The sequence below is a fragment of the Labeo rohita genome, chromosome 25, assembly GCF_022985175.1.
Source record: "Labeo rohita strain BAU-BD-2019 chromosome 25, IGBB_LRoh.1.0, whole genome shotgun sequence".
NCBI lineage: Eukaryota > Metazoa > Chordata > Actinopteri > Cypriniformes > Cyprinidae > Labeo > Labeo rohita.
This window is the reverse complement of record NC_066893.1, coordinates 11,170,692-11,194,104: the sequence shown is the minus strand read 5'-3', so window position 1 is coordinate 11,194,104 and position 23,413 is coordinate 11,170,692. Positions and strand designations below refer to the sequence as shown.

General features: G+C 35.5%; 1 protein-coding gene across 1 annotated transcript in view; it reads right to left on the bottom strand.

Moving 5' to 3' along the window:
• aass (aminoadipate-semialdehyde synthase) overlaps nucleotides 1-23,413 on the bottom strand; it is a 32,800-nt gene that overhangs the window by 5,270 nt on the left and 4,117 nt on the right. Inside the window, exons 6-21 of the mRNA XM_051100206.1 lie at nucleotides 22,382-22,528; nucleotides 22,146-22,224; nucleotides 21,891-22,018; nucleotides 17,851-18,002; nucleotides 17,618-17,740; nucleotides 15,720-15,831; nucleotides 15,467-15,526; nucleotides 13,385-13,452; nucleotides 4,122-4,243; nucleotides 3,903-4,032; nucleotides 3,686-3,796; nucleotides 2,288-2,396; nucleotides 1,889-2,029; nucleotides 1,610-1,777; nucleotides 1,426-1,521; nucleotides 1,196-1,311 (exon numbers count right to left, since the gene is read on the bottom strand). Coding sequence (XP_050956163.1) covers nucleotides 1,196-1,311; nucleotides 1,426-1,521; nucleotides 1,610-1,777; nucleotides 1,889-2,029; nucleotides 2,288-2,396; nucleotides 3,686-3,796; nucleotides 3,903-4,032; nucleotides 4,122-4,243; nucleotides 13,385-13,452; nucleotides 15,467-15,526; nucleotides 15,720-15,831; nucleotides 17,618-17,740; nucleotides 17,851-18,002; nucleotides 21,891-22,018; nucleotides 22,146-22,224; nucleotides 22,382-22,528 — 1,862 coding nt within the window. The remainder of the gene's footprint in view (nucleotides 1-1,195; nucleotides 1,312-1,425; nucleotides 1,522-1,609; nucleotides 1,778-1,888; nucleotides 2,030-2,287; nucleotides 2,397-3,685; nucleotides 3,797-3,902; nucleotides 4,033-4,121; nucleotides 4,244-13,384; nucleotides 13,453-15,466; nucleotides 15,527-15,719; nucleotides 15,832-17,617; nucleotides 17,741-17,850; nucleotides 18,003-21,890; nucleotides 22,019-22,145; nucleotides 22,225-22,381; nucleotides 22,529-23,413) is intronic.

Sequence of the window (23,413 nt, the reverse complement as noted above, 5' to 3'; positions counted from 1 at the left end):
AGAACTAACGTACATTATGCATTTCAACAAATGACTGCAGAGGGCGCCAGCGGCCTGACGACTGTTTTACAGTTTACTGCGCGAACATTTAAATTCACATATCCACTTAATCTTTAATATCTGGCCATTTCTTTATGACAGAAAAGCTACAGCCACTGTAATTTCTTGAATATGTGGACATCAAAACGCGTAAACTTGGAGTGAGGGTTTGAGCTTTTATTTTGAAATCGCAAAGAACAGTTAGCATATTGAGAAAGATATTGATGTATTCTCCCGTGTAGGCGTAGGTTTGTAAATGATTTACCTTACAAATCTGATGAAATGGCGCAAATTGCGTTCCCAGATGAAGGTTAGAATAAACCCAACTCACAACAACGTGCAGAGATGGAGTTTGCGACGTCCGCGCATGTAAGTACGAACTGTTTGTGTGGAGCAGCATTTACGGTGAATAGAGCCATGTAACCTACACACATGTAATTAATTAAAGCACATATATTAAATATATTTAATTGAATTGTAGCGTTTGTGAATTCGCAATAGTGTTATGCTTTTTAGTGGTTTTTAAATGGGTTTAATATATGACGCAACCTTAGAAAACGGTGCAATAATGCATTTTAACGGATTCTCATACGTGAAATGCGCCATTTCCTGCATTTTGCCAGTTACTCAAAATGGGCAAAATGCAATCAAGGATTTTCTTTTATAATCGAGAGCTTATTAATGTTTGCTCTCAAAAATTAAAGATTAAAGACAGAAAAAATTCAAGTGGTGCAACAAATCAAAAACAAAACAAACACAAAAAAAATAAAAATACAACAAACCAAACAATAACAAAGCAAAAGCAAAAGCAAAAAAACAGCAAAACCAAATGCAAAGCAAAAGCAAAACACAACGAAACAAATATAAATTTGTGAACAAAAAACAAAACCAAAGCGACAAACCAAACAAAACCAAAGCGAAAGCAAAACATAAAACTCATGTTACTCAACATGGGCAAAATGCAATGTTTTTTTTTTTAATAATCGAGTGCTCGAATTGAATCAAGGCATAATTGTAATCTAATTATAAGTGAAACACTCTGAAATCTGATTATATGCTCCAGATTACATGTAATCAGTTACTACCCAGCACTGTATATTATGTAGGTACTCTGATGGAAGTCTACAAAATATTGTTAGTGAATTCCTCGACCCACCATTTGAGACCCTGCATTCTGCTGTCATCCCGTCCGATCTGCTCATAAACGGCATCCTCAAAGACACTGTTGCTCACAGATGTTGACAAACCAATCTGCTTACAGAGAAGCTCTTTCTGTGTATGAGACACAATGGCATTTATATTATTATTTTGAATTAATGGTATATATTTTCATTAAAGACAAGGCATTTCATGAGTATAATGAAAAGAAGATCCATAAATCTATACCCATGAGACAGGAGAAGCTGTGTGTCCCAGCAGAGGACAGGGCTCAGTGTTGATGAGTCCCAGTTTGACAAAACCACTCATTGTAGAGGCGAAGCCCTGCCGACACAAACAGTACATGAAGACGCACAAGAACTGGAGCAACACTGAGTTTGCGCTCATCTTTACATCCCATTAGCATGAATACCCTGAAGCGCAGAGTTCCTCTGACGAGCGTGTGAGCGGACTCAATCCCGTACGGCTGTGCGTATTTGGTGCTGTCCCGGTTGGGGAAGCTTTCCAGTGTGAAACCGGGCATGAAGTCACAGGGTTTTGCGACATCCAAGAGAGCCCCGCCAGGAGGAATACTGACAAGCTAAACAGATAAACCAGACTGTTTGTAAATGTATTATATTACATAAGTCTTTCAGGTAGGTTGTTGGACACTACAGAACTATAGAGGATCTTTAAAGTAAGCCTGTGTCACCTTATTGTCTTTCAGATAGAGGGCTGGACTGATGGTGTTGAGCAGGACGCCGTACGGACTCCAGCTGAACTTATAACGCAGGGGGTTCTCTGAGCACTCCGGGGCAGGAACACCACCACAATAAGAGGTGTACGATTCCACCTGTCAAGAAACAGTGATTGAAACTGGATTAACTATAAGAGCACCATTTGATTTGACCAAATGTTCACAAAGACCTGACCGCTAACTAAGTAAAAATGAACATTCAAGATGCTGTGAACGTTTGTTGAGGTCTGTCAATATGTCTTCCAGACGTGGCGATGAGTGCACCAATGGTGCGACAGTATGCCACTCTATCGCAAACACCCATCAACACATTCAACTGGTAAACAAACACGAGTGCATGCATGCAATACCTACAGTGCAACCGTCTGCCTTGGCCTGGTCGATGCACTCCATGGCCAACATGTGATCAATGCCAGGGTCCAGACCCATCTCATTGACGATGGTGATGCCAGCATCCTCGACACTTGGGAAACAACAGCCAATCATGGTGAAGCCACACGCATATATTAAATGATGTCAACCAGAGGCAGTTTCAAATCCGACAAGGTCAGAGAAAGAGTTCTCCAAAATGTAAAAAATAAAATAGTTTTCTTGAGGCAGAACTTTTCAATGATCTAGTTAACAAAACCTGTCTAAAAACCAGACTCACTCCAGTTCTCACCCTCTCAATTTGTTTGCAACAGTTGTGTCAATGATGAGTTGCTCATTTTTTGTCCTATCTATTCATTTTTTCCAAAATACCTTTTTTTATGATGAGCATGTTTGTAATTTCTGTTTTACAATTCATTTTGACATTCTTTTGGGCAGGCGTAAAGTAAAAAAAATTTGGAGGACATAACCGTCCTAAAAATCCTTTTTTAAAAATTAAGAAAAATCCTCACTAAAATAGTCACCTTAAAGTAGCTGGACAATCTTTATTATTATTTCTAAAAAATATATAAAAAATTTAATATAGTATTTGAAAAAAACACTGCTTCACTGCTTATTACTGTTTGACAAATACTTGCTCTCAAAATCAAGATTAAAGACAGAAAAAAAGTGGTGCAACAAATCAAAAACAAAACAAAAAAACAACAACAAACCAAACAAAACCAAAGCAAAAGCAAAACAAAAAACACAAAACAAAAGCAAAAATACAACAACAAACCAATGAAAGCAAAGCAAAACTAATATATATACATAATTAAACAAAATGAAGCAAAGCAAAAGCACAAATACAAACCAAATGAAACCAAAACAAAGCAAAGCAGAACATAAAACAAAAGCGAAGCAAAAAAAAACAAAAACAAACACAAAGCAAAAAAAACAAAAACAAATTTCAAGTGGTGCAACATGCACCAAAACAAAAGCAAAACAAGACAAAACCAAAAATACAAACCAAATGAAACCAAAACCAAGCAAAAGCAGAACATAAAACAAAAGCAAAGCAAAAAAACAACAAAAAAAAAACAAACACAAAACAAATTTCAAGTGGTGCAACATGCACCAAAACAAAAGCAAAAGTACAACAAACCAGACGAAACCCAAGCAAACAAAAACACAACAAAATAAAACAAAAGCAAAAACATAAACCACACCAAATCAATGCAAAAAACAAACAAAAAAACTAAACTAAACAAAACAATAAAATAAAATGACTAAAAACTAAACAAAAACAAGATTTTTTCTTCTCCTTCAACATGAATGAGAAAATGGTGACAAAATTTTTGCTTTAAAATTAAATGTTTTTTTAAGAAACAGGAAGTTCCCTACCTCTTCTGAAGCTCCTTCAAGCCTGGAGTCAGGTAACTGGCGGTCACCATGTTCACCTTCCTTTTAATGCAGTGCTTAGCTACTTGTGCATGAAAGGCATACGGCAGCATGCTGGATACCAAAAACAACAAAAGAAATGATACAAACTAGCTTTAAAAGTGTATGTTACAGTACAATTGCTAATGTCCAAGAACAATAAAGTGAATGAAGTTTATGCCTGATGACAATGTCGTGGTCTTTGACCAGAAAATCGAGGTGGCTTTCCTGGCTGGTGATGTCCAGCATCACGGGGATGGTGTTGGGGTACTTGGCTGCCACGTCCTCAGCCTGATGCAACAGATTTGATGCTGCAATGCAAAGAACACACAAGATTTGTTTTTCATTTCTACACAGCAGTAAAACTACATTCCAGACGGATTTTGCAATGGGAACATACCCACTGTGACCTGAATGCCAGCGTCCCTGGTGAGATACTCGATAACTGGCCCAGACACATAGCCTGCGCCCAGCAAAAGCACCCGCTTCATTCCTCCTTTCTTTAGGATCTGCTCCGATTCCCTGTTTGCCAGATGGTACAGCCATTACTACTAACACACACACACTTACACACACACACTCCCTTCTCAGTGGCCAAGCAATCTGTGAAATCACAAAACATATCCTGCTGGTTAGTGATCTTAAACTGATTGAAAGGGATGCAAAACCCACAAAAGAACACAGGAAGATCTCGTAGGACAGTCCAGGAGATGAGATCAATTGAATTTAAAGCACACCAAAGATTCATTTTTTATTTTACCACAAGAGTAAACCATCAAAAACACCCAGAAATGATCAATGGCACTTGAGAAGCAGAGAGGGTGCCTACAAAGACTCAAGGAAAACATACAGACCTACTTCTAGATCTCCCAGTACTCCATTCAGAACATAATGAAAGCAGTTTAAGTGGGCTGTTAAATCAACATTTCGCTCCACAAGTCCCCTGGGAGACACATGTGATCCAAGCACCCCGTCGCTCAGCCTAATTGGATCTGATGTGACACATGAGCAAAGAAAATGCAACACTTAACCCCCAACCACCTGCATGCCTTTCTCAAAATACCATTAAACTAGATATTCATAATAATGACTAGATGTGTTTTAGATCAGGGTTTTGCTGCGATTTAAGACTTTTTGATACGATTATTGGAATCGATTATTTCACTGACTAATCAGTAGTCTTTGATCATTCAGCACTTGCAATTTGTTAAACTACTGAGTTACACATATTCTCAAAAATAAATGTAATCACTTCAGCTTTCGAAAATAATACGTAATTACAATTATTATACAATTAATTTCTACAAATAAACATGCTTGGCACACAAAATGAGATGACAGGGAAGCTCTCTTATTCAAAATTTAATGGACTACTTGCACTGAGTCTCGTGACGCATTTGGAAACTCAAATGGAACGTGAAGTTTTAATCCAACATGAACCGATCTGAGAAAGCAGTGGCTAGAAATCATACGTGATTATTCACCACAGGGTGTCAGTGCTCTATAGTGGCCTAATTGCGACGCTGCAGTTTGTGAGATCTGATGAATAAGATCATAATGAACCTTTATTTATCTGTATTGAATATGTTAGTCACTATTCTGTGTCATATTCTGTCATCATTTCACTGTATGTAGTCTAATGCCAAAATATGAACATTCAATAGTCGAACTGTCAGCGTGTTACTGTTAAAAATTATTTAAATGTTTAACATTGTTAAGTAACGCAGTTACCGCACATGCATTCAGCCATTTAAACAATGGAATAAGCCGTAGGGGCTTGGAATAAGAGCACCAACGCACACAAACAAATGGTTTTCCTACAAATAAAACCAAAAATTTGTGAGAATGCGGCAGGTTAGTAGGGAAATATATTTATTTATTATTCAGAAGGCACATACCGAAGGGAAATATTTTTATACTAACCTTTCAAGTTGAACATGATTCATGTTAATGCAGAGAATATGATTATTGTATTTTTAAAGAAATGCCAGCCCTAAAATGTAGTAATAATCTGCGTTCTCATGAGAAATTAGGGACTTTAAGCAGCAGCCACGTATGGAACGACAACGGCATTCCGACGTCATATTGCGCATTCACGACTTTAACTGCCACTTCTTGAGGTTCTACTGTAACCGTCTACTACGGGAGAACAGCTGGTTTGCCGTAGTCTTTACAACGTCACAGATTAGGTAGATAAATGTTACATTTTATAGTATATACCACTGTAATTGCACCAGTATATGATTCTACCATTAGTCTTTCATTTAATCTGTGTTGATATGTTTTAAACTTAAGCCAATTTTAACAGTGTTTTCATTTGTACAAAGATATGTCTGCTGTTGGCATCAGCAACTAGTTGCTTAATAACTTTTATGATCTCGGCTAAGGCGGGGTTAAAGCCTACTTCCGGTCATCGTAGCCATTCCATTGGAAGCTGTTGCTTAAAGTCCCTACTCTGTCTGTATGTAGGTGCGCTGAACGCTAAGCGGAAACTCCCAGGCTGTAACAAGTAGAACGCGGAAGTAGTTGTGCAAGTAGTCCATTACCTATAGTGTGTTTTTTTCACGACGCATCATCAATCAGCCATATTGGCAGCACTGAATGTAAACATTGGAATGAACCGAACAAAACGTGCATATTTTGCTGATTATTGCTGCTGAAAATGGTCAATTATTGTCATGTTTTGGGATTTTACTAATCGGTCCGACCGGGAAAAACATTTGGAACACTACAGACTGCCAAAAGTTAGAACAAATCAAGGAGAAGAGTACAAACAAACTGAGGAACAAAAGGCGTTTGTGGTTGACCAAACTAAACCAGGATTTCCAGGACAAGAATCTTGACGACATTTGTGTTTGTTCTTATTTCCGGTCTGGTAGGTAAAATATTAGGCTTACGTCTTAATTAATACAGGATTTGTACCGATACTCTAAAATGAAAGTCATTTCACATACCGATAATGTGAAATGACTTTCAGGGACTTTTTGATTTTTGAAGTCTCGATCTGAAACAAATGATTCTCGATATGCGATCCATTCAGAGAGCTTTGAAACACTGAATCATTTTGTGACGCACTGGTTTAACTGATTCAGAGTTTTGAAAAACTCTTTTAAAATCATTACAATCAATCAAAATTTGAAAACGAATGGCTCTTTTAATTTAATCTGGCTTTTGCTAGTGAATCACTTAAAATGAATGATTGAAGTCACGAGTTTGAATCAGTCGGAGCAGCTTCAACATAAATGACTCACTCAATTGATTTGGTTCACCTGAATGATTGAAGTCACGAGTTTGAATCAATCGGAGCAGCTCAAACATAAATGACTCACTCAGTTGATTTGGTTCACCTGTTCCTCTTTTCGCATCTTCAGCCATGTTTACACGACACCGTCAGCACTAATTCTGGCTTAGCTCACTAGTTTTGTGACATAAACAGAAATAAGCATCAACTAATAACTGAAATAAGCACTGACATTAACTAAATAATAAAAAAAACTATAAGCTTTTTGAATTGTGTGAATTTTGAGTGAAAATAAATTTGCTTACTGAAAAAAAATTAAACATTTATTTTATAGATACATTGTCTTTCATTAATTTAAACATTTAAATTCAAGGACCTCTTAGGAATATTGCTATTTTTAAGGGTTTTCTAGGCCTTAAATTTCAAAAAGTCAAATTCCAGCATTTTAAGCATCTTGTACGAACTTTAATTTGTCAAAATATTGCACCCTTTATTGCGATATCTATGGACCTTTAAGGTGCTTGGTGGAACTAGCTACCTGTTTTTATTGTTGATGTTTTATTAGATTTTTATTAAAATGGTGTTTATAAAACAGTTCTATATTTAATTAAAAAGCATATGCAAGTGATAAAACTTGTTTAACAGAATATGAAAGCCTGTTGGGCATAACCCCTATTGCATAAAGTACTATATAATTAAACGTGACTCGACTGAACTTTGTTGGAGTACCGAACTGCAGAGCATGGAGACACAACATGTAATTTGCACCACTTGAGATTGCATATTCAAAACAAACAACAAAACAAAGGCGTCGTTTGATGACACCATGATTGAGTGTGGAAGTAAAATGAGGCTGCTGGAGCGATTGCTAATGAGAGACGATCACATGCGGATTAAAAGCAGCTGAGTTTTTATTATGCCACACTCAAGCACTTCCACTTGCTCTAGTCATGCGCTTGTGGGGTAAAACAGTGCTGACGCAATGACATGGTCCGTTACACTACTTAAATTCTCATTTCTCTGGATTTAAACATTTTTGGAAATTTTAATAAAACAAATCTTACATATTGTGCCTTTAACTGGGTTAAGGCTAGAAGGAATACAGCTCTAGCTACTGGGCATGCGCACATCAGTCTAACGTTATTTTTGTCACACTGTACAACAATAAAACTGTTTTTTTGTTTTTGTTTTTGTTTTTTTACTATTATTATAGTAATGTCTAAGTTTAGGGTTGGGGTAGGTGAAGAACACAAACCAATAGGAAGAACAATACATTTCATTGTTAGTTTCTGGTCAGAGCTGTATCCCTTCTAGCCGCAACCACTGATCTATATATAATGACTGGCTCACTCATTGCATGCTAAACTGCCGTTAGGCAGTGAAGCCACCAGAAGTGTTCGATCTGCCATCATACTATTCCCCATAGGCAGAGAGCACCATTGACTCACATGCAAATCACTGACCTAAAATCACCCGATTTAAAGCGTATCATTCGCACAGGATTTGTTTTTAGGATATGTGTATGCAAATTAATTTTTATTTAAGATGTTATCTGGAATGTTTATGGTCTTTTCGGGCAGGATAAGTGATATATTGAAATCGTTTAGGTGTGTGTGTCAGCTGTGCACTTGCAGACACAGGTAACTGATCCAACACATAATATATTTCTACATGTACCTAATTATGCAGAAAATAATAAACATGACCATATATCTGGTATTAGTATCTGAAATCGATTCGAATACACAAAAAATAATACAATACAAGCCTCTGTTACTATATTGCTCGTTGTATTGAAATTCAAATCTTTGAAATAAAACTTTGTCTTTCAGTTCATACTTTATGTAGCTAGCGTTATTTCTCAGAGTTATGATGTGTATATTTTTAATGTGCCTGATTGAGCAACGTTTATTTCAGACTCTTATAGATCATGCAAATTCTGTAATGATTTACTAACATTGCTGTTTCCATGTAAAATGTTAGGTATATATGTTGAATTATTTATTTAACAAACAAATCATTACCTGCTTCAAAATGAATACTGTTAACGAAACGTTGAAACATGCAGTTAGACTTCTGTACGAATAATACAACAAAATTACATGAACAGTGTTTTAATCACTGATCTAAATATAATGAATGTTCTCTATTATAGATCAGTGGTTTTAATACAAAAACGCACTCGTGTAAACGCTTATGCGTCTTCATCGAAAACAAAGTTCATGGTTGCTTAGCAACGGCGGACAACACGGGAGCGCAAGCTACAACGCGTTTCGGCAAGAGGGAAATAGCGTTTTTAGCTGCGATATGTGAACGACCCCTTATTAAGATGAAGAAGCGCAGGATATAATTACATATTCATCCAAACTTCGCTCAGGTTCTGTTGCTTGTGCCCTGAAACGCGTCTGTCTTCTTCTCTTGAGTTGCATGCATTACAATTTTGCGTTACAGCGCCACACTGGTTAAACCGCATATGTGACCTTGGACCACAAAATCAGTCATAAAGGTAAATTTTTTGAAATTGAGAATTATACATCAGCTGAAAGCTGAATAAATAAGCTTTCTATTGATGTATGTTTATTAGGACTTGACAATATTTGGCCGAGATACAACTATTTCTGTATCTGAGGGTGCAAAAAAACAAAACAAAAACAACAACAACAACAAAAAAAAAAAAAAAAATCTAAATATTGAGAAAATCACCTTTAAAGTTGTCCAACTGAAGTCCTTAGCAATGCATATTACTACGGTAGGAAATTTACAAAGTAAATATGGAACATGATCTTTACTTATTATCCTAATGATTTTTGGCATAAAAGAAAAATTGATCATTTTGACCAATACAATGTATTATTGGCTATTGCTATAAATATACCTGTGCGACATAAGACTGGTTTTGTGGTCCAGGGTCACCATCAAACGACTACTTGAAAACAAAAATATTTGTCATTAGTTCATAATGTGGCACACTTTCATATCAAATAGGAAGGAGGAAATTTGTACAGGTAAAATCTAGTTATTTCATCTCGAAAGGCATTTTACACTTGACAAGCCATTTAAAATTGCGAAACCACTGGCGTAAGATGCTTTCAAAAAAAAAAATTACTGTGTGACTAATGACAATGTAATAACATTAAAAAAAATAATTATTTTAATTTAAAATAATAAATCATTTGAAATATATTTTTATATTTAAATGTTATATTTTAAATATTCATATTTTTAAAATGTTATATTTTTAATATATACTTTTTTTTTTTTAAAATGTTATTTCATATTTATATTAATGTTTATATTTAGAATATTATGACAAAAATAATTTAGTTATAGTTCATTTTTTATATTTTATATATTTTTAAATGCTATTAGATTTTAATATTACTATAAAATATATTTAGTGTTAGAAAAATTTAGTGTTTCAAAAAATTCGAAAATTATGAATCAATTTAAAACACTAAAGTGTAATAACATTAAAAAAACAATAAAATAATAATAATTATAAGAATTTTATAACAGAATGTAACAGTTTTAAACTATGTGTTTAATATTTAATTATTTAAATTAATGTTTATATTTAAAATATGACAAATAATTTAGTTATAGTTCATTTTTTATATTTTATATATTTTTAAATGCTATTAGATTTTAATATTGCTATAAAATATTTAGTATATATTTAGTGTTAGAAAAAAAAGTTTCATAATAATAATTATTATTATAAGAATTTTATAACAGAATGTAACAGTTTTAAACTACGCATTTAATATTTAAAAAAGTAATCAATAATAACAATCAAAACAAATTAAAAATACATAATCATTTTGTCTGTATTGCAGTGTGTATCTCATAATCAGATGACCTTAGATCAGAAACAACGTCTCTCTTAGAAGGTTTTCATTCAGGGCGAGAACATGTAAATCAAAACAAGTCAAATGGTGGATCTTTAAACTTTTCCATTGATTAAATGGAGGTCAATGTTGGCTTGTGGGCGGCTCCATTAAGTATAGACCACAATGGATACAGACAGACTTGCAAATTCAGAGCAACGTTTTGTCAACCTGGTTCTTCACCACTGAAAGAGACCGAGGTAGCACAAAAGAGCTTTAAGAAAGATGTGTTGACTGTGGAAAGCATAGGAAGCTTTGATTATGTCTTGAATGAGAAAAAAATGAAAGGAAAGCGTTATTGCATTTAATGAAAATGATTCAAAAACGTGATATAATCAATTAATGGCCATGAATTGGCCCGTGAAAAGGAAGCTTACCTTGGAGAATAATTGAACTTAAGAAACTAGAAAAGAACCGGTGCATTGATTTCGTTTTCTGGCATGCAAAAAATCCCAAGAAAAAGAGCGAGTGGGAGAGAATGTGGCTGCGGTGAGAGAGTACGACTGTCTACCCATGAGAAAACGCACTCAGTGGATGCGTGCTCTAGCCAAGCAAGGTGTTAAGGCAGTGCAGAAGGAGGTACAGGAGCCAAAACCTATGTCTGAACAAAACAAACACGGTCAACAACTTGTTTTATCTCTTACTTACTAAGGTTTAATGTTTCAAACTCAGCCTGGGAAATTCATTAGCCTCACAAAACTGAGCTAAACAGGCTTTGTTTCACACCGCTTTCATTGGGACGTCACAAATTAGTCTATTATAAATATGATTTACCAGCGTCTAAACCATAATGCTATGTAAAATACATATTGTAAACAATATTCTGTTTGTAATTACAAAAGTGTTCTCTTTCCCACACCACACTTTTGTCACATACTGTATGTGTAGTTTCTGACATTTTTGAGAGGAATAGGGTCTACATCAGCCCTACGTTGTCTTTTGCAAATTAGCAGTGTCTACAATCAGGCGTAACTTCAAGCAGTTTTATCTATAGTGTTAAAAGAAACTCTGTGTATTAAGACTTGTATGGCTTAATATAACACAAATGATGTTTTTTTAATGCAATAAGAAACCCAAGAAAGGTTTGTTATTTAACAGGGTCATCGGATGCCCATTTTCCACAAGTTGATATGATTCTTTAGGGTCTTAATGAAAAGTCTATAATATACTTTGGTTAAAAATTCTCAATGGTTGTGTAAAGCAACACCCTTTTTACCTTGCCAAAATCAGCTCTGCAAAAATCATCCCATTCTGGTCGAGGCTGCTTTAAATGCAAATGAGCTCTGCTCGCCCCGCCCCTCTCTTCTCTCTGTGGAAAGACGAGGCTGTTTACATTAGCCGCATTTAGCTGCGTTTAGCCGCTAAACTTGCTAACTAGCACATTATTAGAAAAAGGCGATCGCAAAGATTAAAAAAAAAAACAAAAAAAAACCTTATACTCACTTCTGCTGTAAGTGAAGCTGGATCATGAATGATTTGCGCCAACATAGACGGATATATGTAGATCGGGAGGCACAATACCTTCACAAACAAACGTAATCTACTGCATCTTCAGCGGCTCAGATGTCGGGAGTAAATGACGACCACTATGTTCATTGTTACATCCAGCAACACAACACCTCAATCGCTGCAATGCTCAGGTGAAATGGTTACATTTTCATTTGATTAGGATAAATTAATGTTTTATGCCTTCATCTGATTACCAGAAAAATTAAGTACATTATAGAGGCCCCTATTATTATTACTGCTTGCAAATCAAATCTAAATCGAATCGAGACATCTAAAAAGATATCCTGCCCTAGTCAGGATGGCAACTAGCGTTTCTTGTCTCTGCCATTTGTAAGCTCTTTCAGTAGCTGTCGTCTACAAGCATCAGGGCTAAAGTGTAGAGAACAAAGACGCAGGTCTTTAGAAAGTGTTATTCGTCCACAGGCACCTTCCCATTCTTTTCTCCTCTTCTTATCACTAGAAAAGCAGTGAAGACTGTTCGTTGCCCTTCGACTGAAAATTACAGCCAAAAGCTGCACAATGTGGCACTGTATTTATTATTTGTTCTTTTCAGAGTTGTGTTGCAGTAAAAATAGCAACATTTAGCACCAGAAGCTGCAAACATTTCATGTCATCAAAATAATGGCACTCCCAATAGTCCAAAATATGTATAAACAATGTGGAATTTTTAAATAACACAAATCTTTCTTGGGTTTTCTAATATATATTTTAATAGGAGACATCATTTATGTCATATTAAGCCATACAAGTTTTAACACCCGGAGTTCCCTTTAAAAAAGCGTTAAGGCTACTGAGAGATGGGATATGGCAATGTTTTTACCTGTCTTTCAACCTTTGAAGAAATCTTCAGAATGACCCCACCAATCCTCAGCGTGTAAGCACATCATTCAAAGCAATGTTACAGAGTTTCTGTACCTCATAACACTCATGGCAACTGTCCAACTGGACAGACTCGAATCCTTAAAGAACTGCTGTAATGGCACACGGTATTGAATTAACTTCAAGAAAAGAAAAACTGTCCCTTACCTTCTTTCTCGAAGTTTCTGAATGTATTCGAACTTAGGTGTCAACTTTCCATTGGATGTAATTACAGCCTATATTGAAAAAAAACAATGCATGTATTACAAATAATACTACTGTAACCAAATAGATTTAAGGTGCTAACAAAATAGTACCATGGTATTGCATTTACAAATGCACCATGGTTTATTCTGAAGAACCTGGCACCTGAAAAAGCAAGCTATATAGAACTGAACTGAGACTCAGAATGCAGAGAACAGAACGCAGAATAGCATTTGAATCTTAATTTAGGTAGAATTACAAATTACTTTATTCAATAAATTAACTTTGATTTTATGGTTCATGGTGGACAAGTGCTCAAATTACCCTCAAGTCTTCAATATAGTGCTAGAAAAAAAAAAATTATATATATATATATATATAAAAATGTAATTTATTCCTGAGATCAAAACATGTTACATAATCTTTCAGAAATCATTCTAATATGCTGATTTGCTGTTCAAGAAACATTTATTATTATTCTTATTATTACCAATATTTAAAACAGTTAAGTACATTTTTTCAGGGTTCTTTGATGAATAGAAAGATCCAAAGATCAGCACTTATCTGAAATAAAAATATTTTGTAACATAATACACTATATGCTACATTCAAAAGCATGGAGTCAGTATAATTTGTTTTGGAAAGAAATTATAGAAATCTATACTTTTATTTAGCAAGGATGCATTAAATTGATCAAAAGTGATGATGAACCTTCTATTCATCAAAGAAACCTGAAATAAAATTCTACTCAGCTGTTTACAACATAATAATAATAATAATAATAATAATGATTAAAAATGTTTTTTGTAGGAAAAAAAAAAATCAGAATATTAGAAGGATCATAACATTCTGAAGGAGTAAAAATGCTAAAAAATCAGCTTTGAAATCACAGGAATAAATTACATATTATAACATATATTTAAATAGATAACAGTTATTTTTACTGTTTTTGCTGTACTTTGGATCAAAGGCTTGGTGAGCACAAGAGACTTCTTTAAAAAACAAAAATATTACTGTTCAAAAACTTTTGACTGGTAGTGTGTATTAATGTTATTTCTTATTTTTTCTATTTTATGTTATTGCCTTAGTAGTTCAGGTTGATTAAGCATTTTTTGAAAGAAAGTAATACTTTTATTTAGCATATATGCATTAAATTGATCAAAAAGAGACAGTAAAAACGTTAACAAAAATTTTAACAAAAGATTTCTATTGCTTTTCTATTGAATTTTCTATTAATCAAAAAACACTGAAAAAATGTATCACTGTTTTCACAAAAATATTAAGCAGCACAACTGTTTTAACATTGTTAACAATAAGAAATGTTTCTGAGCATTAAATCAGCCTGTTAAAATTACTTCCGAAGAATCACAAGACATTGAAATCTAAAGTAATGGCTTCTTTAACATCACATGAATGACATCACATACATTACATTATAATTTAAAATATATTGAAACAGAACACAGTCATTTAAAAATTGTAAAGTATACTGTAATAATAATAATAATAATAATAATAATAATAATAATAATAATTCACAGTATTACTGTTTTACTGTGTTTTTGATCAAATAAATGCAGAGCCCAAGCAACTTCTTTTAAAAACATTTATAAATATCTCATAGACGCCAGATTTTTGAACGGTGTTGTATGTGTGGGAAAAATTCATTATTTTTGCATTTGCATTCGGTTCTGCTATGACCTTTAAATCTCTGTACTGATCTTACATGCAGACCTTACCTCAATGTAAACAGAAATGTGTATTTCAGATTTCTCAGCTTTAGTTCCATACTGAAAATCAATGGATGTGTGGATGGGCTCCAGTTGAATCGCCGCCCATTTAGCTCTGATTCAAGTTTTTCCACACATTTCTGAGTCTGCCTTCTGTGCAACATTTTGCGCAGAAGTGCATGACCGCACACAAACACAACTCAGAGGAAGCATTTCTTTATAGTGCAAGAGCAATTTCTTTAAAAATAAATAAATAAATAAATAAACAAATAAATAAAAAATAAAAGTTTCAAAAACACCCTTTTAATACACTCACATCTCTGACTTGTGGAGAGAAGTCCTCTTCCTCTAGCGGTCTGGAGGCATCTGATGGGAGCTGTGGGATAAAGGCTACCATTACAAATCATTTCAAATCATCAAGAGCAACATCCATCACATTAAATTCAACCAGCCAAGAAACAAAAAAAAAAAAAAACTCTCAATCATAACCATACCAGTGTTCAAAGCAATCCAAAGCAAAGCACCTCATGCTATTGGGTAATTACTCATCACCCTGTGTCATATCTTACCATCTCCCAGATGTAAGGGAACAGCCGGTCCCCAAAATACTCAGTTGCCTCAATGGGCAGTTGGGCGGGCAGGTTATCGATGGAGCACATGAGAATGCCATTACCTTCCACACTGCACAGACAAATCAGAGGTTGTTTAAAATGATGCTAAAGGGAATTGCTATGGTGTTTTGACCTGACTCGGATTGCTAAGTAGTTTCTACAGTGTTGATGGAGGATTGGTTCCTTTATGCCGAAATGGTTCTTTGTGTTAAAGAGTTAGTGCGCTCAAAAATAAAAGTTACCCCATGATTTACTCACCCTCAAGGTATGCTAGGTGTATATGACTTTCTTCTTTCAGACGAATGCAATCAGAGTTATATTAAAAATAGTTCTGGCTCCTTCAAGCTTTACAATGCAATAGGTGGGCGTTTCTCTTCATCAGTCCAAAACAAGTCCAATAAAGCGCATCCATCCATAATAAAAAGTGCCTCACACAGCTCCGTGGGTTGAATGAAGACCTCCTGTAGTGAATCGATGCTTTTTTGTAAGAAAAATATCCATATTTAAAAGGTAATAATCACTTTAATCTAGCTTGCGCTAACAGTTGTACATGGAAGCAGTTACGGGCGGATGTCGTATGACGTTGACGTTGCGCATGCGCCGCTCACACGTGACGAACGCGGACATGCAGTGGAGAGATCAAAACAAAACAATGGTGAAGAATGGGAAGTAGAAAAGCAAGGATTCGTAAAGAAATATGTCAGAGGATTTAATAGATATAAGCCAAAAGGAGACTGGTTTTCCTTTGCTACGATAAGGAAACTTAGCTTCCTTTGCTCCTGTAAACAAACGTTGGTTTTCATGAGACTCACAGGTACACGTGCAACGCTGACGTCCTAAGTCATCCGCCCGTAGCTGCTTCCATGTACAACTGTAAAGTGTTTATTATGTTCTAAATATGGATATTTTTCTTACAAAAATGCAATTTGCTACAGAAGCATTTATTTACCCCCTGTAGCCGTGTGAAGCACTTTTTATTATGGATGGATGCGCTTTTTTGGACTTGTTTTGGACTGATGAAGAGAAACACCCACCCATTGCATTATAAAGCTTGAAGGAGCCAGAACAATTTTTAATAAAATTCTGGTTATATTAAACCACTTATATACCTAGGATGCCTTGAGCATTAGTAAATAATGGGCAAACTTTCATTTTTGGGTTAACCAACCCTTTAAGGCCAATTCACATCGCACAGACAAACACCAACAAACTCGTTTTTTGGGTTTTGTGGGTTCAGTTTGTTACCCCTGTCGGCGTCTGTTGCCGTTGGTCGGAGTCACCCGACTGAACATGTTCAGTCAGCGTTTGTTGGTGTCTGTTGGGGCAGTGTGAACATGAGTTATTTTTCATAAAATGCTAAATTCAGCGACCAACTTGTTTGTTAGTGGGTTCTTTATTTCTGCATTTCTCTTTTTTAATCTATAAATGTTACAATTTTTTATTAACCCCCCAGAGCCATGTGGAGTACTTTTTATGATGGATGGACACGCTTCATTGGATTTCAACATCTCAACAGCCATTCACTGCCATTATAAAGCTTGGAAGAGCTAGGACATTTTTAAATACATCTCTGATTTGTATTTGTCTGAACGTCATATACACCTAGGATTGAGGCTTGAGGGTGAGTGAATCATGGGGTAATTTTCATTTTTAGGTGAACCAGCATTTTAATTAAGCATGTTATTCTGGCCTCTAGACACAACTCAATTAATTTTAAACTTTATTAAACTTTGGTTACTTTATTAAAAGTCTTTGGGGCTTCTAGCTCATTTCACTGTACTCTAGATATAACATCATGCTGAAGTTCAATATTAAGTGTAAGGGGGTTTATGCAGTTGGAGGAAGTAGTGCCACACCTGTCATGGTCAATATGCTGGTTGGCATCATACATGCAGAAGGGCTTCTCAATAGTGGTGCACTCAGTCATGAACTCAATGGAGCCGCCTGTGTCCGCAGAGATGTCGCAAATAGCCAAGAGCCTGAAATTCACAGATGATCAGATGCGTTGGTTTCTCACACAAATCATATGACTTTAGAGTCAGCTTTTATAGTGTCATTTTGGAGACCAACAATAACAGAAGAAACTCACTTGTGGGGAAGTGCAGGGCAGCCGTGATCAGGTGACGATGATGCAGGAATAACGGGCCTAATCAGCCGTTGGGCGTCCAGTCGCCGCAGCAGTCTGGGTGTGTGAGGGTCCCAGTATATGCCGTTTATCAGGCAGGTTGTGTAAGGGGCCACCTGTGCAAACACAATAATGCATTTCAGTCACTTTTGCTTTTCAACCAGCAGATGCATTCACAGAGAAATTTTATGGGGAAATTCCAGATCATGTGTGTTTCCAATGAAACAACTGGATTTTTCCTGTAATGGGGGTAAATACGACCACACCTTAAAAGAATATTTCAGCTATAAATGAAAATTGGCTTAATTGACTCACTTATATGCCAGCCAAGATATAGAGGAGTTTGTTTCTTCATTGTAACAGATGTGGAAAAATTTAGCATTACACTTCAGTGTTTCCCACAGGATTTTGTGAGACTTGTGGCGGCAGGTGACGTCACATATTATTTTGCATATTTAAGTCATCGCGTCAAGTTTGCATTCAGATGAGTTTTGGCAATTCAGATCTGTTCTATTCTATGAACTGTCACGTAATGTAATAAAACTGAATGCCCAATAAAGCTGTTCACATTATATTTTCTGTTGTCATACATAAAACAAGTATAAATAGTAAACACAACCTGATAATACTATATGCTGACTAGGAATCACTCTCACTATACTCCTTAAATCCTGAATTATAATTGCGACATTGTCTGATAAAATCAGCGTACATCTAACTTACGCTAAAAAGCGACTATTTGGCTATATTACCGTTTTGTCTCAATCAGCACACTGCCTGCGTCTGAGTAACAACCTATAAGCATATTAACAGACGAATTATGTTCATGTTTACAAGTCCAAACGGTCAGTTTTTTTCATTTTTGCATTTGAGTTTAAATGTTAATGAGCTGTTGGACTGTTCTCAGCTCACTCAGGGCGAGTCTAAGGTAAGATGGCTGTGTCAATCAACTATCACAGTGGCTGGGGTTTTTGTGACATCACACAGACAAGATGCTGAGAATGGCTTGATTTGAAAAAGGAGATATTACTTATAAATCTAAAAAAAAAAAAAAATACCACTGGGCGCATTTTTATCATTATAGGGTGGTTGTGTACACACACTGCCAACACACATTTATGTTCAAACAACATGCAAAAGTGAATTTTACATCCAATGACCCCTTTAAAGGGGACTCATTAAGCATGGTGTTTGAACACAGTCGTGTGGCCACAGTGTGTGAAAACAACCAGCCTATAATGGTAAAAATCTACCCACTCATTTTTTTTTTATAATCCCAATAAAAAAATAAACAGTCTCTCTGAACACACGTTTCTAGATTTCTCAGTACGTACACGTTATCTTAGGGAAAAAGTCCTGCCCATTTGTGATGATCTCTGCCTTATTACCATAGACACAGCCCTGAGTGAGAAGCAGCAGTTCGCCATTACCGTTTTTTGCTGTAGCTGCTGGAGATATACACTGCCCTTCAAAAGTTTGGAAACACCCCTGGCAAAGTGTGGTTTTGGACAATATCCTTATCATTTTTCGGTACAAATACATTAAAGTAACTTGACATTATCACTGAAGACCAGCAATAATAATTTTCATTTTGATTACATAATAATGGCAATATAACAACTGATTGCCTCAACAACTGATTGCTTATTAAGTTTAGAATACAATGAATTTAGGCCCAGATTATGCAGAGCTGTAATAGCTGCTAATGGTGGATATTTTGATGAATCAAAAATTTAAGTTTTTTCTATGTATAAACTGTTTATGTAATAAAATATGTTTTCGTAGTTTGTGTTGTCCCTTATCAGTGCAAAATTATCACAAATTAAAAAGGATTCATGCCAATATTGTCCAAAACCCCACTTTTCTAGGGCGTTTACAAACTTTTGGAGGGCAGTGTACAATGTCAGCGCCAAAAAGGCATTACAAGTATTGTGTTTTGGAATGCACCAACAAACATGGGAGTCTAGACCCCATCCATCTGCTGAGGACACTGTGCTTTAATTTAATTTTCAAAGGAAATATCCCGGAAAAAAAAAAAAAATCTGTGAAGCCCCCTATGTGTTTAGGGATCAATACCAACACTTTGCGCGCGAACGTCAGCTCCAGACAAAGTCATGCGTTTGTTTTCCAAATTGCCTTTCTGAAAGTGCACTGTCGCACTCTGTAAGGCTAATGCTGCTAAAGCTAAAATTGCCTTTGCCTGTTTTCACGGACGCTGGCTTCACGTCCTACCAGAATGATCATAAGTGGGAATGTGGTGGTTAAAAATTGCATATGAAAGCAATGTGAAGTAGACCGCTTGAATTTGTAGAGCTCAAAATCACAAGTGGGACTTATAAAGTTTGTGATAGCACGCGATAGCACCATGAGACCAGCTATGTCATTATTTTTTAATTGTGCTTCGTCTTTGTAATTCATAAACTTGCATTTATTATGCACAGTACAATCAGATCACTGACTTTAAAACCAATTCGGTTTAAACATATAAGGCTGAGCACAAGCTGAGATCGTCCTGTTTTGTTTTTGCCTGCTTTGAAGCTTCGCCCCCTTCTGAAAAGGGGGCCGGGAGCACCAGCTCATTTGCATTTAAAGGGACAAACACAAAAACGGTACGGCTCTAAACAAGCTATAAAAATTATCTAGGCCCCTATGATTTTTGCAATGTGTAAAACATGGACAGAATCATGGAATCCTGTCATAAAAAAGAAATTTACAGTTTAACGCGGAATGTCACAGAATTTATCAAAGTTGGATTAATTAATCAGTAGGTGATTACACTTAAATCAAATTGCAATATGGACTAGTCTCTGTAAATATGTAGCCGCAAAAAGACTAATTAAATATAAATCCTGCATGTTCTGTGTGTCTCCCGGTCTGAATGAATGAGTGATCGGCACAGAGGCTCAGTTTTGTTTACTACTCATACTGAAGCTCTTTTGATGCCCACAGTGATTTCAGCGTCTGCAGTCTCATTAAATGAGGACATGAATACATGAACAACACTACATGAACTTTTTGCCATTTCATTTGAGTGAAACTAGCATCATATACACACACAGAAATTCATGACAATCTGTCAAAAAAAAAAAAAAATTGCTTTAACTTGAAGACATTGTGCCAGTAATAGGCCTATATTTCTATTATTTAGAAGAACTACTACTGTGATACTACTACTGTTGAAAAAAAAAAAGAATAAAACTATTTAGAAAACTATATAGAAATAATCACGCAATATTTCTTCCATGTTTAAATTGTACTAGTAAATCCTATTTATTTGGCCAAAAATAAAATGGGTTTGATTCCATTTATTAAAAGATAAATTTAATAAATGTTTTATCCTTCACTTGATAACCAGAAAAAATGTAAATACACAGAGAATTTTTGAGGGGGAAAAAAAATTTCATAAGGCTATTGTCAGAATAAAAGTTGTATGCATTCAAATAATTAGACATGCTAAACAATAACAATAAACAACAAGGTGAGAAAAAAAAATTTCATTGAGCTCTAAACATGTAATTTTTGTTAAACTTTTAATAAAGTGATGTGAAACTGTATAAGTATAATGATTTTAATTAATTAGACATGCCTTCTGATTAAGAAAATTTAATTTAACCATTAAAAAGGAGTCCAGAAAAATTTTAATAAAAAAAAAAAAAAAAAAAAATGGAATCCAGAAAAACTAAAACGGAAAAAATGAATTTGGGAAAAAATAAAAAATAAAACGGATTTCATAGGGCCCTAATTATCTGTTGGGTATTTTTGCTTCACAAGACGTTAATTGATGGACTGGAGTGGTGTGGATTACTTGTGAATTACTGTGATGTTTTTATCAGCTGTTTGGCAGAGGATCCATTGGTGAGCAAGTGATGTAATGCTGAATTTCTCCAAATCTGTTCTGATGAAGAAACAAACTCATCTACATCTTGGCAGGCATCAGGGGTGAGCAATTATTCAGCAAATTTTTAGTTTTGGGAACCAATCAGCTGCCTGGTATATTTACTTACGGTCTCCCTGAAGTGCGACGTGTAAAGCTGAGGATGATTTTCATACTCCAGGGGGTCGTAGAGTCCGTCGCTCTTTCTTATCAGGTGGTGGTGTCTGCTGATCACCGTGGCGTACACTTTGGTCATGTCTGCAAAGCAGATTAAGACGAGTCAACTTGCATACACAGCAAAATGCTGATTAATGCAAACACCTCAGGTGCAAATACACTTCATCTTACGTGTAACCATAAAAAAACAAGAAACACAAAAAAATACCTCCACTCTCTGAGACTTCTTTCAACTCGTGCGGTTCCACGTACTCACAGGGTAGCTCATTAAAAATATCTTGCGCGCCCTGGCAAAAAAGCATTTTAATTGTTATACCACCAAGCATTCTTTCGCACGCTTCTCTGTTTTTTTCTGTATAAGCATGTGCTGCACTGACATGTTTGAGGCCCTTAGAGCATCTCATAAATTAATTTAATAAATCACAACAATAAATGCACACTTACCTTAGACACATTGCCCGTGCCAGTGAACACAAATGTGAGAGGACCAATGGACTTGGGCATCAGACCTAATGATATTTCATACCCACAATCCCTCACTGCCTGGATGGCCTGGCTGACGTTTCTGTAGTTGTGCGCCATACCAATGTGCTGTCAAGCAACAATTATGAACACATATAGCTAATTGTAGTTTTAAGTACTGAAAATGCATTAAAGGAGAAGTCCACTTCCAGAACAAAGATGATGTACTCACCTCCTTGTCATCCAAGATGTTCATGTCTTTCTTTCTTCAGTCATAAAGAACTTTTGTTTTTTGAGGAAAACAATTCAGCATTTTTCTCCATATAATGAACTGGTATGGTGTCCTGAATTTGAACTTCCAAAATGCAGTTTAAATACAGCTTCAATCAATCCCAAATGCGGTTGCAAACAATCCCTGCCAAGGAAGAAGGGTTTTATCTAGCAAAACAATCATTTATTTTAATTAAAGAAAAAACAATTTAAATGCTTTTTAATGTCAAATGCTCGTCTTGTCTTGCCCTGCCTGAACTCTGATTTTTTCCGGTTCATGACAGATAGGGTATGTCGAAAAAAACTCATATTTTCTCCCTCAGCTTCAAAATCAGCCTACATCACTGCAGAAGTACCGACACAGTCTTTGCAAAGGTAACATGCAAAGAAGATCAAACACCACCTGTTTTTCGACATACCCTAACTGTCATGAACCGAAAAAAGAGATTCAGGCAGAGCAGGACAAGATGAGTGTTTGACATTAAAAAGTATATAAATTGTTTGGGATTGTTTACAACCACTTTTGGGATCGTTTGAAGACACCATTAAACTGCATTTTGGAAATTCAAATTTGGGGCACCATTGAGGTCCACTATATGGAGAAAAATGCTGAAATGTTTTCTTCAAAAAACAATTTCTTTACAACTGAAGAAAGAAAGATATGAACATCTTGGTTGACAAGGGGGTGAGTACATTATCTGTGAATTTTTGTTCTGGAAGTGGACTTCTCCTTTAAATAATTCA